General features: G+C 44.4%; 1 protein-coding gene across 3 annotated transcripts in view; it reads left to right on the forward strand.

Annotated features, from left to right (window-relative positions):
- The window catches only part of DNAH17 (dynein axonemal heavy chain 17), a 96468-nt gene that overhangs the window by 59278 nt on the left and 20796 nt on the right, over positions 1–16394 (forward strand). For all 3 annotated transcript variants that reach the window (XM_083486967.1, XM_083486968.1, XM_083486969.1), the window contains 9 exons: positions 647–913; positions 2945–3106; positions 6131–6364; positions 8291–8455; positions 10171–10266; positions 10820–11037; positions 12344–12551; positions 14369–14484; positions 15581–15773. In XM_083486967.1, the coding sequence (XP_083343093.1) occupies positions 647–913; positions 2945–3106; positions 6131–6364; positions 8291–8455; positions 10171–10266; positions 10820–11037; positions 12344–12551; positions 14369–14484; positions 15581–15773 (1659 nt within the window). The remainder of the gene's footprint in view (positions 1–646; positions 914–2944; positions 3107–6130; positions 6365–8290; positions 8456–10170; positions 10267–10819; positions 11038–12343; positions 12552–14368; positions 14485–15580; positions 15774–16394) is intronic.

A 16394-nucleotide genomic window follows, 5' to 3' on the forward strand; every position in this document is an offset into this window, starting at 1 on the left:
TACCACTGTATTAAACAAAATTCAAAAAAAAAAAGTTTCACACTGATATTGCTGGCAAATTTTCATGAGAACTTTGGAGGTTTTTTTTTAATGCAAACTGATGTGGAAATGTGGAGAACTGAACAGGAAAAATGAGAACCTGAAAGAAACTGAAATTGCCATCCCTGCAACAAAGCCTGTTGGCCCCACCCTTCTGTCATGCCCCTGTCCCCGGCTTCATCATCTCGCACATGTTGGGAAGGTGAACTTCTGCAGTGAGGGGGGGGCTGCTAGGCTCATGGTGACTCCCCATGTGATTTAGAACCCCAGAGGATCAGGATTCCATATCGCACTGGAGCCTCCAGAAGAGCCCCTCTGTGGTGCTGAGGTTCACCTTCCCAACCCAGTAGAATGGGCAGAGGCAGCAGGCTCTGGTAATTGCGTGGGGAAGAGAAGGCCCAAATAGGGCTTTCCAAAATGGCGTACAGGTCTGAAGATTAGCTTTTCCTCTTGTGGTCCATCTTTCACAAAAGGAAAGCTGCCTCTTTCCCATATCAGTGTTGGGAACTTTTAAGAGGAATAACTCCCCGTCAAAAAAAAAAAAGGAAGCGTCTTCTCTCTCTCTTTTTAATGTAAGAAACTGACATGTGTCTGTTCTGTGGTCCAGGCTGACTTGGCTTCCCAGTACATCAAATCTGCTGTGAAGAACACCCCCACCGTGTTCCTCATGACGGACTCGCAGGTTGCTGAGGAGCAGTTCTTGGTGTTGATTAATGACCTCCTGGCATCTGGTGAGATCCCGGGTCTCTTCCAGGATGATGAAGTGGAAAACATTATTAGTTCCATGAGGCCCCAAGTGAAGTCCATGGGCATGCAGGACACTAGGGAAAACTGCTGGAAGTTCTTTATTGACAAAGTCCGTCGGCAGCTGAAGGTGAGAAGGCTGCCTTCTTCCCGAATACGGGGTGGTTGTGGTTGTTTTCATTCCAAAATCTTTGTACAACAGGGACATACTAAATTTTGACTGTGTGTGTGGCTGAGACTAAAGTACCATCTCTGCCATTCACACTGTTGGGCGTGTGGGGTAGATGAAAGCAGGAACTTTTGGCTGAACGGTGCAGCAAGACTCAATAAAGCAATGTCCCTTTTGGAAGTGTTGGGAGGAGAAAGCCCTGCCTTTGGGTCTCTGGTGCAAGTCACAAAAATGTCCTAGGCCAGCACTATTTATGTGGGGTGAAAGGCTCAAGAGGAAGTGAATCTGACGCTAAAATTGAAGCAGGTCTTGGAAAGTTGTTTTATAATACCGTGACCTAAATGGAGTACCCAGGAATATCTGAAGAGGGGCAGGGGGGAAGCTATTGCTGTCATTAACAGATGCCAGTAACAATGAAGGATACTTCAAGTCATTCCATCAGCTATCAGTGGGGGGGGGGGCAAGCATTCACTGGCATAGGCTGCACATCTAGTGCCCTTCCAGTGGTGCTTGTCTGTCTCATCAGGAGATTATGGGATTTGCAAAAGATTATACTTACAGTGGTTCGAGCACATGCCGTAGAAACATACTTCTGTTGTTAACCACAGAACTTAATAAATCACAGTTTAAAAATGAAGGGTAGAAAATGACAAGGATTTGCTTTCCACAGGATCTCAAATGTAGGTGGGGGGAAACCCTCCTAACAGAAACATTTCTGTGCCTCGTTTCTGAGAGCCTTTAGTGAACAGCATCTCATAAAGAGAATGAAAGCCTCTGAAATGTGTCGTTGTCCATGCTACTGTGGTAAATATCCACATGGCAAAGTCTTGCGCCTGTTTGAGGCTTTGGGCCTTTGCTGTTGTCGAAACAGCTGAAAGGGCCTCCTCCAAGAGGCTTACTTTGTGCCCCCCATTGATGGATGCATTGCAGATCTGCAGTCACTATTATTTAGCATCCATTTACCCTGATTTTTCTCAGTGGCTTAACCAGTGCTTTGAATTAGCAGGGTCCAGATTCTTATGTTTTGGATGTTCTCCTTTTCTTTAAATTTGTCTCTCTTCCCTGGTCACTTCCTCTGTGTGTGAAAGGAGACAAACCTCCTGCACTTGTTCTGATTTTCCTTCTCCCTGCCACGGTGCTCCTCTGCAAACAAATAATATTTAATGGGCTTCTTATGAAGTATGTCTTCCTATAATGGAGAATAAATATTATTAAAAGCACATATTGAGGTGAAGACGTGCTCCAGAGGAAGAGCAAGTAATGATAAAATTCTGAAGAATGAAACATTATGAAGTTCTCTTCTTAGGTAGGTTTTTTTCCCCCAAGCTCTCTAAATCCAATGAAAGAAGAGGTGTGTCCTAAAATCACTTTCAGCCTCCCAACAGATGCAAAGGCACAGCTCCCAGATCCCACACAGGCTATAGGTGCTTCAAGTGTTGTGCTTTGCCAGTGCCCAGGGGATCCTCAATTGCACTGCATACCCACTAAGAGTAGCAAAATGGCTTTTTAACCTGGTGGCTGACTGGACTTAGGTTGCACCCCTCTCTTCAGCTGATGAAACAGAGCTAAAAGTCTTAATGAGGCTGGGGGTTTGCCCTGGATGGTTTGTGCATGCTCAAGCCCATTTGTCCTGGGGCATTACCCCACACCTCAGAGGGAGGAAAACAAATGCTCAACTACTGTAGGGTTGCCATATTTCAGAAAATGAAAACCCAGACAGAAAAGTCATTGAGCTTTTTTTTCAGGTTTTAGAGCTACTTCTGATATGGGTTGCCTTACGGACGCGGTTCCCGATGGCTGAATCCCAGATATGTCTGGGAAATTCCAGGCGTATGCCAACCCTAAGCTACTGTGGTTTCTTCGTAGAACAAAAGGGTTATTGCAATAGACAGAAGTAGTTATTCTGTTCTGATTTAACTTGCTCCTGTGCTGTTCTATATAATATTTCTTACGTTCTTAATGAGAGTTTCCCCCACCCCATCCTGATTCCAGGTGATCCTTTGTTTCTCTCCTGTGGGGTCCACCCTCCGTGTGCGGGCAAGAAAATTCCCTGCTGTAGTGAACTGCACCGCCATTGACTGGTTTCACGAATGGCCTGAAGATGCCCTGGTATCTGTCAGTGCCAGGTTCCTAGAGGAGACCGAAGGAATAGAGGTGACTCCACCCTTAACAGCTGTATCATTTCTATCAATGCCATTACAGTGAACGTTGTGTCCCCCAGCATATCTTGGTACTAAGGAGGGCAGTTTCTGCCTGTGTTCCGTGAATGGTTCCATGTTCTTCAGGACTGACCTGGTATATTTATACACCAGAGTTCAGATCAGAGATGGGAAGCCTTTTGTTCTGTTGAGGGCTGCATTCCTTTTTGAGAGGGCACGTGCTGGCAGTGGGCAGCGCCAAAGCCCAAAGTGGGTGTGGGGAGAACCAAAATTTGGGTGGGGCACCCCTTTCTCCCCCCCCCCCCCAGTGGGCTGCCAGGGGAGAGACAGACAGACTTGGTCATGGATGTGGAAATGAAAAACCAAAACACTGAAAATGCAATTTTTAAACAAAACTTGTATAATACAGAGACATCAAATGGCTAAATCCACGAACTGTAAAAATATAATGGTATTGTATCCAGCTGTATAAAACATGTCTGCATTCCAAGTGTTCCTAGAACTCCATTGAAGGCTATTGAGAACTGGGCTGAGTTTTCCTTCATACTCATATTATTTACCTGTTTTCATTTTGAGTTGTTGTTGTTTTTCACATTCATGACCAGGTTGCACCTTTTTGTTCTGCATTGTTTGCAATAAATATGGTTGACATTGTTTGCAATAAACATTAGGAAGAACTTCCTGACAGTAAGAGCTGTTCGACAGTGGAATTTGCTGCCAAGGAGTGTGGTGGAGTCTCCTTCTTTGGAGGTCTTTAAGCAGAGGCTTGACAACCATATGTCAGGAGTGCTCTGATGGTGTTTCCTGCTTGGCAGGGGGTTGGACTCGATGGCCCTTGTGGTCTCTTCCAACTCTATGATTCTATGGCAAATCCATTCATTGGCACTATAGCCATCAGGCTTTGTTTATGCATAGGTTGAAAATATAGCATGCTTATTATTATTTACACCTTGTTTACCTTGACTTCTGTGTTTTATGTTATTACTTTCCTTGGCCATCTTTGCACATCACTGTGAGCCATAAACCAGGGCTTACTGTGTATTATCCAGTCACACCCACTTTGGTCCTCCACACTGGGGAGAAACCAGCCACAAACCCTGGCTTACTGTTATGTCCAAACCAGGGGTTGTTTGTTCCACCAGACCACAATTTGTAGGCAAGGTTTGTTCTTGGCTTACGGATTGTGGATTGTTTCCTCTGCCCAGCATCAGGAGGAGAAAAGCAGCCTGGACAGTCAGCTGTGGTTTATATTGAGGTGCAACTTGGTCTTTTCCTGTTAGAATCCCTTTTCACACCAATGTTTGCTTGCAAACACATAGAAAGGTGAGGTGACTCTGTTAAACACCCATCTTTCTAGGTCTTCACCTGGAGCTTTCACTCATTGGAAATAATCTTGCCACCACATTTATTTAATTTTTTTTGACATGTGCAGCTGATAAAACGGAGCGGTACAAGTCCAACACGGATTTTGTTTGTAGAATCTGTATTGACATCAGTGTCCCCTTGAGACTAGTTACTGCTAATATTCACCTACCTTGACTTTATCTTTTCATTTCCCAACCTAAGCACATTAAACATTAATAGGCACTGTGTTATACAGCAAAGCTCATGTTGCATATTTAAACAATGGAAAATGGGGCAGGCAAAACCTCAGATCCTTAGAGCCACATTCGTTTTGCTCCCACATAGCAACATTTACACAATTGAATCAGGTGTCAAATATGCACACTGGAAACAGAAAGTTGTGGCCCCTGATTTTGGCATAGTTTGTCCCATTAACTGCAGCTGTGAATCTCGCTCTCCAGGCTTCAGCAAAAGCAACGCAAAGCCTGCGGAGTGCGGAGGGAGCGCTCCCTCTGCGCTTTGGAGGCTTCACGTTGCTATCGCTGAAGGCAAGGAGCCTGCATTTGCTCCATAGGACACACACACATTTCCCCTTCATTTTGGGAGGGGGGAAAGTGCGTCCTATAGAGTGAAAAATACGGTATTCAGGTTTGCACAAGCGTACGCTTTGACTAAAGTGCATGTTTTGCTTGTTTTATGTAATGAAAACTAACTAAAATGAATTGACTCTTAACTTGAGTTTGATTGTTATAATTCTTGTAATTCAGCACTTGAAGTAGCAAAAAGAATCAAGCGAAGTCAATTCAAATGAACAGATGTAAAAATTCAAAATGGTTGAAAAAGCAATTAAGCAAAACCCAAGCATCTTAAACAAGACACATTTTACTGTGTGACGTCCAGTTGTAGCCATGAACCAAGTGTGTCCCTGTCAAATAATGTGTATGATCTTGGTGGCTGTTCCTGCTGGAGTTTCCCATAGTTGCTTGTTGCATGGCTCTTTCCTAGTGTGCTTAGGGGAGCCCTGTAAATAAGCCAACAAAACTTAGTAGTCAGGGGGCAGAGTACTAGCTTTCTCGGGAGCGGAGACAGAGAGTTCCAGTCCTCCTGATGCAGCTTGTTGCATTTCTATCTGGGTACAGGGAAATGGAGGTCTCTGTTCCTCCTTTGCCAATCCGCTCACTTGCCTGCATGCAATTTTTTGGGTCACCTCTGGTGACCAAATACAGATCTGGCTTAGAATCACAGTCTATTAAAGTTTTAAAAAATATCTCAATTAACGAAGCAATGATGCTTTCTGGAGGTCTGTTCTTAACCTGAATGTTCTTAACGTGAAGCACCACTTTAGCTAATGGGGCCTCCCGCTGCCGCTGTGCCACCGCCACACGATTTCTGTTCTCATCCTGAAGCAAAGTTCTTAACCTGAGGTAATATTTCTGGGTTAGCGGAGTCTATAACCTGAAGCGTATGTAACCTGAAGCATATGTAACCCGAGGTACCACTGTAAATGAACAAATTCTACCTAACAAGAAAAAGGACAAAATGTATATAAACTGAGATTGCTTGTAAAAATCATAACTAAATGAACAAATTAGCAAGGTTCCACTCTGACAATTTCTCTGTTAATTGCCCATTGTTCCATACAATGGTAACTGTTCCTCTGTGGACCCTCTTTCAGAATGATGTCAAGTCCTCCATCAGTCTTTTTATGTCATTTGTCCACACAACTGTCAATGAAATGTCCAAGGTCTACCTGGCTACTGAGAGGCGCTATAATTATACCACCCCAAAGACTTTCCTGGAACAGATCAAACTGTACCAGAACCTGCTTGCTAAAAAAAGAACAGAGCTTATTGCCAAAATTGAGAGACTGGAGAATGGTTTGATGAAACTCCAGAGTACTGCCTCACAGGTATGTATGTGAACACAGAATTGCCATCTGTACATTTGTTAACTGTTTCTTAGTGGCTGGTCATTTTCAACCAAATTTAACGAGATTAGATAGCTAGTACAGTGGTACCTCGGGTTAAGAACTTAATTCATTCCGGATATCCATTCTTAACCTGAAACTGTTCTTAACCTGAAGCGCCACTTTAGCTAATGGGGCCTCCTGCTGCCGCTGCGCCGCTGACATGTGATTTCTGTTCTCATTCTGAGGTAAAGTTCTTAACCAGAGGTACTATTTCTGGGTTTGCAGAGTCTGTAACCTGAAGCGTCTGTAACCTGAGGTACCACCGTAGCATATTGGATGCTATATTTTGGTCACTCAGGATTGTGAACAATGCAAATGTTCCATATTTCGCGTTGGGGAAAAACTCTAATTTGGGATAAAGGTTGCCCTTTGTGAGATGACTCTCCCACCCTGCCTCCAAACATATGCTAAACATATTCCCTCAGTGAAGAAGTTCATTTTTCACACACAATTAAAAGTTTTCCCAGATGAACAACCAGTTCATGTTCCAACCACGTTTCATTCATTCCCTAATACTCCCTGCATGTAGATAATAAAGCGATAGCAGGCTCAGATTAGTCACTTGGTGGAGTTTCGTGACTTTGTTTCTCTCCACACGTTTTCTACAAAAGCCAGAATTGGCGTGGGCGGCCCAAACATCACAATGGAAGGAGGAAGAGAGACTACTTAGCACTTTCTCATGCACTCACTTTTCAGCACAAAATAACCCATCATCAAACTGCGTTTTCATTCATGGGAGGAAAGGCTGGGGGAGAAGGTTGTGTTCCTCTCTGCGTCTTGCTTTCTCTTGGTGCTCAGCTTGCCTAGGTTGGAGGGGAGTGGGGGGAACTCCGTATGATATGCAGTTGGAACGCTAAACCACACACGATTGGATCTCTTGGCAGTTTTTTATTTGGTAAACCAGCCAGGCAGGTGTCTAATTTGGACTGTGGTTTTCAGGCTTGTGGAGGTGGGTGCTTCTTTCCCTGCTGCACACCTCCTCAATTTAATTGTTCCTCTGAAGCTGCTGTTTAGGGACAGAAGGATGGGAGGGATGGCGAAAGGGATGAAGGTAACGCAAGTCATTTAGAGCAAGTTGTGCACAGCAGGCAGGGCATAGATTACGCATTTCAGGGTTGTTGCTGTACTTTGCAGTAGTGAGAGGTACTTAGACAGTGACCTACTTAGCTGTAGTGAGAGGTTCTTGTAGTGACCTGCTTAGATTATTATGGTTCATTAACAATCCTGTTTTGTTTTTTCAACCCTTTTCCCCTGTGGTGTTGATTTCATTTTACCCCTTTCCCAACATCTGCCAATACTGTTTGGGGGCGGGGGAATGATTTTACTATAATTTATTGGGAGTTAGCCAGAAATAGACTGACTTTTTCACCCACAATTTTGTTTTGTTTTTGAATCTTGGGCAAATGGTTTCGTAAATCCACTCCACCTTCATTTACCTTTTTATGCACTGGTGCTAGCTAAGCTGCAGCTTTGGCACAATTTTTAAGAGGTCTAGGCAGCAGAATGACGTCATGTCATGAGGCAGCCAATCAAATTTGGCACTGTGTCTCTTATCACAACTCCATTTTAGTGAGAGCAGGAAGCATTGCCTTCACTCTTACTTAACTTCCTGATGGTACCACATAACCAATCAGATTTGGCTATATGATGATGCCATGAAGCCTATTCAGAGTAAGAGCAATGTTTCCTGCTCTCACTCTGACTGGATGATTATTTTCACTCTGTTTTGTTAGGTGCCCTGAAAAAAAGCAAAACAAAAGCAGGAGAGTGCATTTCACTGTGGGAGGGGGATCACAAAATAAGTCTTCTAACCCGCACCCCTTGTCAGTGCAGCTTTAGAGTTTCCTTTCCTGTTGGACTTTTTAGGTTGATGATCTGAAAGCCAAACTTGCTGTTCAAGAGCTGGAGCTGAAACATAAGAATGAAGATGCTGACAAACTGATCCAGGTGGTCGGGGTAGAAACAGAGAAAGTGAGCAAGGAGAAAGCAATTGCTGATGAAGAGGAGCTGAAAGTGCAAGTCATTAACACCGTATGTACAACTGTTTTCTGCTGTTATGATGGCTGCATGTATTGCAGGCGATGAGGGAAAGGGCATGAGGTTAGTTAGTTGAAGGACAAGGACCTTTGTGCGAGAACCAGGTTCATTTCCACATAGCATCTTCTGTCTATAGCACATCAAGGAACTATCTAGTAAAGGTAAAGGGACCCCTGACCATTAGGTCCAGTCGTGGCTGACTCTGGGATTGCGGCGCTCATCTCGCTTTACTGGCCAAGGAAGCCGGCATACAGCTTCCGGGTCATGTGGCCAGCATGACTAAGCCGCTTCTGGCAAACCAGAGCAGCACACGGAAACGCCGTTTACCTTCCCACCGGAGCGGTACCTATTTATCTACTTGCACTTTGACGTGCTTTCGAACTGCTAGGTAGGCAGGAGCAGGGACCGAGCAACGGGAGTTCACCCCATCGCGGGGATTCGAACCGCCGACCTTCTGATCGGCAAGTCCTAGGCTCTGTGGTTTAACCCACAGCGCCACCTGCGTCAAGGAACTATCTAGCTTGTTCTAATTCCTGGAATCCTTTTTAACCACATGATTTTATTGTCCAGATATGTGTTTTTGGTGAGGTCAGCCAAGTCAGAGACCCAGGGTTGCAGTGCAGTCCCAGTGCCATGCTGTCCAATCCTCTGAGGGAGGCAGAACTTCCTGGTAAAGAAACCGCACAAGGATAAAGCAAGGGTGCAATGCTGGCTGGTCTGTTTCAGGTTCTCCAGCCTGTTGCTCCCAGTCTCCATTTCCCCTAGCTAGAACCGGCACTGCTTGTTATGATCCACTACAGTGCAAGGAGAGGCTATACCATTATATGATATGACTTTGTCCACCTCACATTTAAAGATAAACCTACCAAATCCACACTTTCTGAAACAATATACAGACTCAAACTCAGCCGAACGCAGCCAAAATTCACATACTTCTCCCAATTTTGCAGTGCAGTTCTTCAGCCAAATAATACGTACAGAAATACACCCATTACGGTAAAGTGTGAAGAAAAATGCATATATTTGTGAAAATAGCACAAAAATGCAATATGTTAGGATAAGTTGCTTTGCAAAAATGTATATACAGTGGAACTTTGGTTTTCGAGCGTCTCAGAAGCTGAACGTTTTGGTTTTTGAACGCCGAAAACCCAGAAATAATTCTTCCGTTTTTGAGCACGCCTTGGAAGTTGAACAGCTTCCGAGGCGCGTTTCTCAATATTCTCAATTGAATTTTCCAACCGCCCATTGCGCCTTAGTTGTCAAACGTTTCAGAAGTCGAATGGTGTTCCAGAATGGATTGCGTTCGACAACCGAGGTTCCACTGCATTAGGCACAATTATATACAAAATTGTGTGTATTAAGAGACATTTGCACAAAAATTCCTATTTGTTGTTGGCTTTAAAGAAAATCACAAACTGGTGCAGAAAATGAATTTAAATATGGAAGAATGAGAAAGTGAGAATAATTTGAAATGGCCAATTTGTCCTGTCCCAGTTTATATCCATGTTCAGAAGTGATGCTTGGTTTTTGAACTTTTGTTTGTTCGTTCTTAGTATAACTTGTGAAACTGCTCCCCAACGACAAGTGAGGGGAAAACAAAGAGATATGGACTTCAGGATTTCAAAGTTTGATTTTATTTCAAAGCTGATTGGCCTGCATAAACAGTTTTGTTCAAATGTTCATATTTTGTTGGGACTTTTTGCCTGCAGAATGTAACAGAGAAGCAAAGGGCCTGTGAAACAGATTTGGCTAAAGCTGAACCAGCTCTGATGGCTGCCCAGGAAGCCTTGGACACTCTCAATAAGGTAAATCCTTGGAGCATTCAGCTGGTATATCCTGTTGCTTTTGAAGGTAGATTTGTTTAAAGTAAGACAAGAGAGACAACAGTGCTGTTCTTGGGGTGTTCGATTCTCGTCTCAGTGATCACCTTTAGGCCCTTTATATTTTCAGATTGCAGAGTTTCTCACAGTATTTTGAAACTGCAGTTGAATTCTTGCCACAAATTATTTTGATATAAAAATAAGGAGCACTAAAATGTAAGCTAACTTAAGCCTCCACAGTTTAAGGCATTTTCTACAATCTTGATTAAGGGTGGAGCTGAGAGAATGAGCCTGTGAGCTACTTCCCAAAAGCTCCGTGCTTTCCAAACCACCCATGGCACCTGTTGCCATGATCATTGCCCACCTTGCCAAAAACTCAGAGTTTCAGAGCTTGGTTTGGACTCTTAGCTCAATGATTTTTTTTCTTTCATTGCCAGATTTACAGTTTGGTGGCTAGGAGTCCTGACTTACACTCTGGAAAATCACTGTCACTGCTCCCTACCTCTCTCTCTCTCCCCTGCCCCTTGTACTTTTCCAGAACAACCTGACAGAGCTGAAGTCTTTTGGATCTCCCCCAGAAGCTGTGGTTAACGTGACAGCAGCTGTGATGATCCTAACAGCTCCAGGTGGCAAGATACCAAAGGACAGAAGCTGGAAGGCAGCAAAAGTCATGATGGGCAAAGTGGACAGTTTCCTGGATGCCCTAAAGAAATATGACAAGGAGCACATTCCAGAGAGCTGCTTGAAAGCTTTCAAGTAAGGGGAATCTAAATTTATGCTCTTACAACCAACCTCAATTCCTACTGTCTGCTCATTGGATCAGAAGTGAGAAAAAGCAGGGCTGTTCCTCTCTAAGGGCTCAGGCCCACCGCCAATCCCGTTTTGTGCCCCACACTCAGCTTCTTCCTTTTCTCGCCAGCATTGGTCCTGCCTGTTGGAGGGTAGCAGCACTTTAACATCAACCAACAAAAAGCAAACACTTGTTTCCTAGTTGCTTGCCCAGGAGTGAGGCTGTGTAACTCCACCAGTGTCCAGGGGTCAGCCCCTTCTTCCTCCTTATGCTAAAGTCCTATAACAATATTGTCTAGGATTTGCTGTTCAGATTTCCTCCTGTGAATTCAAGCCACTAGCTTCAACGGATGGACAGGGCAAAGAATACCCATGAGAAGGGGCAACCTTCCTCCCAGCATAGTATTTTGCCCAAGATCTTAGCAATGAATGGTGTGTTGTCAGAGTCATAACATAAGAAGTGCCCTGCTGGATCACACCAATGGCCCATTCTGTTCTCACAGTGGCCAGCCCCTAAGTTCTCTCTTTTTATTAAATCCCAACAGTTGTTGTTGTTGTTTAGTCGTTTAGTCGTGTCCGACTCTTCGTGACCCCATGGACCAGAGCACGCCAGGCACTCCTGTCTTCCACTGCCTCCCGCAGTTTGGTCAGACTCATGTTCGCAGCTTCGAGAACACTGTCCAACCATCTCGTCCTCTGTCGTCCCCTTCTCCTTGTGCCCTCCATCTTTCCCAGCATCAGGGTCTTTTCCAGGGAGTCTTCTCTTCTCATGAGGCGGCCAAAGTCTTGGAGCCTCAGCTTCAGGATCTGTCCTTCCAGTGAGCACTCAGGGCTGATTTCCTTCAGAATGGAGAGGTTTGATCTTCTTGCAGTCCATGGGACTCTCAAGAGTCTCCTCCAGCACCATAATTCAAAAGCATCAATTCTTCGGCGATCAGCCTTCTTTATGGTCCAGCTCTCACTTCCATACATCACTACTGGGAAAACCATAGCTTTTACGATAGGGACCTTTGTTGGCAAGGTGATGTCTCTGCTTTTTAAGGTGCTGTCTAGGTTTCTCATTGCTTTTATCCCAAGAAGCAGGCGTCTTTTAATTTCGTGGCTGCTGTCACCCAAATCCCAACAGTGCAGCAGTGATTTAGCCTCAAATCACCTCTTTTATAGGTAAATGCAGCATACAGAAGTGATCAGTTGTATGATGTACCTTTGTAGATCTTAACTGTGCTTTTCCTTCCACCCAATGCAATGCTGCTTTGTAACTTTCTCGCTGCAGGCCATTTCAAAATGACCCAACATTCGATCCAGAGTTTATACTGTCTAAGTCCACGGCTGCAGCTGGTCTGTGTTCTTGGTGCCTGAACATTGTTCGCTTCTATGAAGTCTACTGTGACGTCGCTCCCAAGCGCCAGGCCTTGGAAGAGGCTAATAATGAGCTGGCAGAAGCACAAGCAAAGCTCACGCTGATCAAGAACAAGATTGCGGTAAGTACACCGTAACCTTGGCTCGATAAAATGCCAGCGCCCCCTTGTGTCCCATCAAGTAAACATCACTGTTGAAATTGACTGGCATTGAGGAAGGAAATTATTTAACTATGAGCTTGAGAATTGTTTAGCTGTGAGCTTGAGACACACATGTGGCATTTTCCCGTGTCTGTACAAACTGAGAGCTGACATTTCAGCTATGTGTGCGAACTGTAATCTGTCTCCAGTTCATGACTCAAATGAGCATATAAAGAACCTTGCTGGATCTGATCAAAGGCCTCTCTAGTCCAGCAACCTGTTTTCCATTGTGTCCAGCCAGATGCCTATGGGAGGCTCACAAGCAGGAGGATATGCAGGCAAAAGCCCTCCCCAGCAACTGTTATTCAGAGGCAGACTGCCTCTTATCCCGGAGGTAGCATACGGCCATCGTGACTAGGAGCCATTTGCTAGCTACTGCATTTGTCTAATCCTCTTCAAAGCCATCTGAGATGGTGGTCATCACCACATCTTGTGGCAGGGAAGGCCATAGGTGTTAACCAGGGGTCAGCAGACCTTTTCAGTAGGTGGCCAGTCCACGGTCTCTCAGACCAAAAGGGGGTCCTGACTATATTTTTTGGGGGGGAAAGAACAAATTCCTGTGCCCCACAAATAACCCAGAGATGCATTTTAAATAAAAGGACACATTCTACTCATGTAAAAATACGCTGATTCCCCAGACCGTCCGCGGGCCAGATTTAGAAGGCAACTGGGCCGGATCCGGCCCCCAGGCCTTAGTTTGCCTACCCATGGTGTTAACTATGCAGCGTGGGAAGAAGTGCTTCCTTTTGTCTGTCCTGAATCTCCTGCTCAGTTTCTGCTGTTACTGGGTAGGAGTGAGGAATGCATAATTTCCACAACATGTATAATTTAGAAATATCCATCACCTCCTCTTGGTTTCTTTTTTTCTAAAGCAGAAGCCCTAAGCATAGCCTTTTCTTATTGGGGACCTAATCCACCTTGCAGCCTGTGTTGTTTTTTAAGGTGTACACAGTACTGGCACCTCCTCTTCTTGTTGTTAAAAAGTGTGGCACTTACTGTAACAACTTCATGGTGAGTGCCGGCACCTATTTTTCTAGAAAAAAAGCACTTCTTGCAGCCTCTGGTTTTAAAACTGTAAAGTACTTTATAACAGCTAAATGCAATTAAGGAGACTTCTGGACAGGAGTTGGTTGTAGAGTCAGTGGAATCACGCACACAAGCCTTTTGCAAGATCTGCACTTCCTGGGAATTTAAAAAAAGGGAGTTCATGCACATGTCCTGAAACACCTGATTGCATTGCCAGATAACAGAAAAGGGGCAGGGGAAGAGGGAAGAGACAAAGAAAACTTCTGGATAGATTCATAGTTCTGCCCTGATATGTACAGCAAGCAGAGTAGAACAGCAACCAAGATCTGTGACTTAAAAACATAGCAGTGTGCAGAAGCTAACGTGCCAAACGGACATGCACTGTGATTCCTGTTCAGCGTACCTGTGCTCCTGGGAGCGGCTTTTATCTGTGATGCATGGAAATTATTGTCACAATCCTCCTATAGCTGAATCCTTAAGATGTGGGCCCCAGCCACACGGGGAGTATGCCATGGAGAATACTTCCACATAGCTGTGGGTACATATATACTAAGTGCCAATAACCGATACTTATTGGCATTTTCAGAGTTTTAAGATACAGCTTGTTAAGTACTGTCCCACTAAAACAAATAGTGGGGTGCACCCGCTGAACACGTGCAGCAAGCAGTCTTCAAAGTTTCTATGAGAGTAACAACAATCCCATTGTTTTAAAGGATCTAAATGCCAACTTGGCCAATCTGACTGCTGAATTTGAAAAGGCCACAGCCGAGAAAATCAAATGCCAGCAAGAGGCAGATGCGACAAACAGAGTCATATCATTGGCTAACAGGTAACATGTAATCAAGCACTCTCTCAGGAGCATCCTGTACTGGTATTAGCTAGTTGCCACTATGATTCTTGAGTTCACAATAAGCGAAATATATTATGCGGAAGGTCTGTGCTTGATCTCCCGCCATTTTATTCATGAAACAGAGCTGAGTGGGTCAATGTTTCAAAGATAAAACACCATCACAATTAACAAGATGGCAGTATCTGTGCAATTGGTATGATCTTTGAATCGCTCAGCCAAATTTGAGAATCAAGCTGTAATACTCGTTCTGTGATGTTTACAAAGCTGCTTTTCCAGAAAGGTCAAAAACACGATAGTCATAGCTGTCAACTCTTCCCTTTTGTTAAGGGAAATTCCCTTATTCCAAATAGGATTCCTCGCTAGAAAAGGGAAACGTTGACAGCTATGACGATAGTAGCAGACCTTAAAATAATATAAGTCTGGAAGCAGTTAAAAGAACCTCAAACATTGCATGTTGGTATCATATAATTTTTGTGGTTCTGAGGGGATCACTCAGTATCTGGAGTCAGCAGTACTGGGCTTTTGGTCATCCCAGCTGGTAAGAAGAAACTTGTTGTTCTTCTCAGCATGCTGTGAACCATTTCCTGAAAATGGAATACTACATTACAGAGTGAGTCAAAGATGTGGAGTTTATTTAGAGAAGCTGCAGTTATATTTTTTTTTGGGGGGGAGACTGTCAGTTCAAAGGCAAACAGTTCCTTTTGTGTTATTATGGATCTTCTGGTGATCGAGATCTTAAGTGATTAGCATATACGAAAGACTTCAAAAAACGGCCACTTTCAGTCTTGTCTCGGAAATTTCAAAAAACGTGCAAGGCATTTCTCAGTAGTGGCGGCCAGGTATCCCAGGAATGTGTAGTTGGAGCTTTTGCTGCAGCCCTCCAGCCTGCCCTGCATTTGGAAACTGGCCCTCATCCTGCAAAAGCTGCCCACCCTAATCTCTCAAAAAGTCAACATTCCAGGCAGACAGTTAATCAGTTTCTGGGAATGTAGGGGCCTAGCATCAAGGCAAAGGCTGGCCAGAACCCCAGGCTGCGCTAACCAAATGTGCATCTCCTTTCGAAATGTTTATTCAGGCTTGTTGGTGGATTAGCTTCGGAAAACGTGCGTTGGGCCGAGTCTGTGGAAAATTTTCGTGAGCAAGAAAAGACTCTGTGTGGGGATGTCCTCTTGATCACTGCATTTGTTTCCTACGTTGGCTACTTTACAAAAAAATACAGGACTGAGCTTCTAGACAAGTTCTGGACTCCTTTCCTCCAGCAGCTAAAGGTGAATCTGCTCAGTGCCATGTTGCACTAGGGCAGCTCTGAATAAAGCTCTGGGACATGTAGAGTGATATATTTGGGGATGCGTATCATATCCTGGTGAGCCCTGCTTCCGTTTTCCAGGAAGTAGGATTCTGATCCCCATGGCCAGCCAGACTGCAGGTGGATTCCTCTTGGATATCTCTGGCATCAGGTGCCTGAGACTAAACCCCTTGGGCTTGAAGGTTTATTTTGATTTGTTTTAAACATCCCTCAATTTAAAAACGAAAATTTCCAGGGCTTCCAACAGCTCTAATCATTGAAATAGCTGACAACAGCAAAGGGCAGTGCTAAAAGCTATCAGCCCTGAAACTGAAAACCTGGAGAAATAAGCAGGGTTTTTATATGGTGGTGTCAAGCAAACATCCCTAAGGAGAGCCACGAGAAGGGAGGGCAAAAGCAAAAAGACCCTCTTCACTTCATCTAGAGGAGAACCTCAGGTGAATGTTTTGATCTATGGGCACGTTAGTGGCATGGAAGAAAACATCATTTCCTGTACCCTCATCTAAACTCTGTAGGGTTTTAAAGGTAAGCACCAGCAGAAGCTGCGTAGGCACAATATACTGAAAGCACAAACCCATACACA

The sequence above is a fragment of the Podarcis liolepis genome, assembly GCF_965112155.1.
Source record: "Podarcis liolepis genome assembly, chromosome: 2".
Taxonomy (NCBI): Eukaryota; Metazoa; Chordata; class Lepidosauria; order Squamata; family Lacertidae; genus Podarcis; species Podarcis liolepis.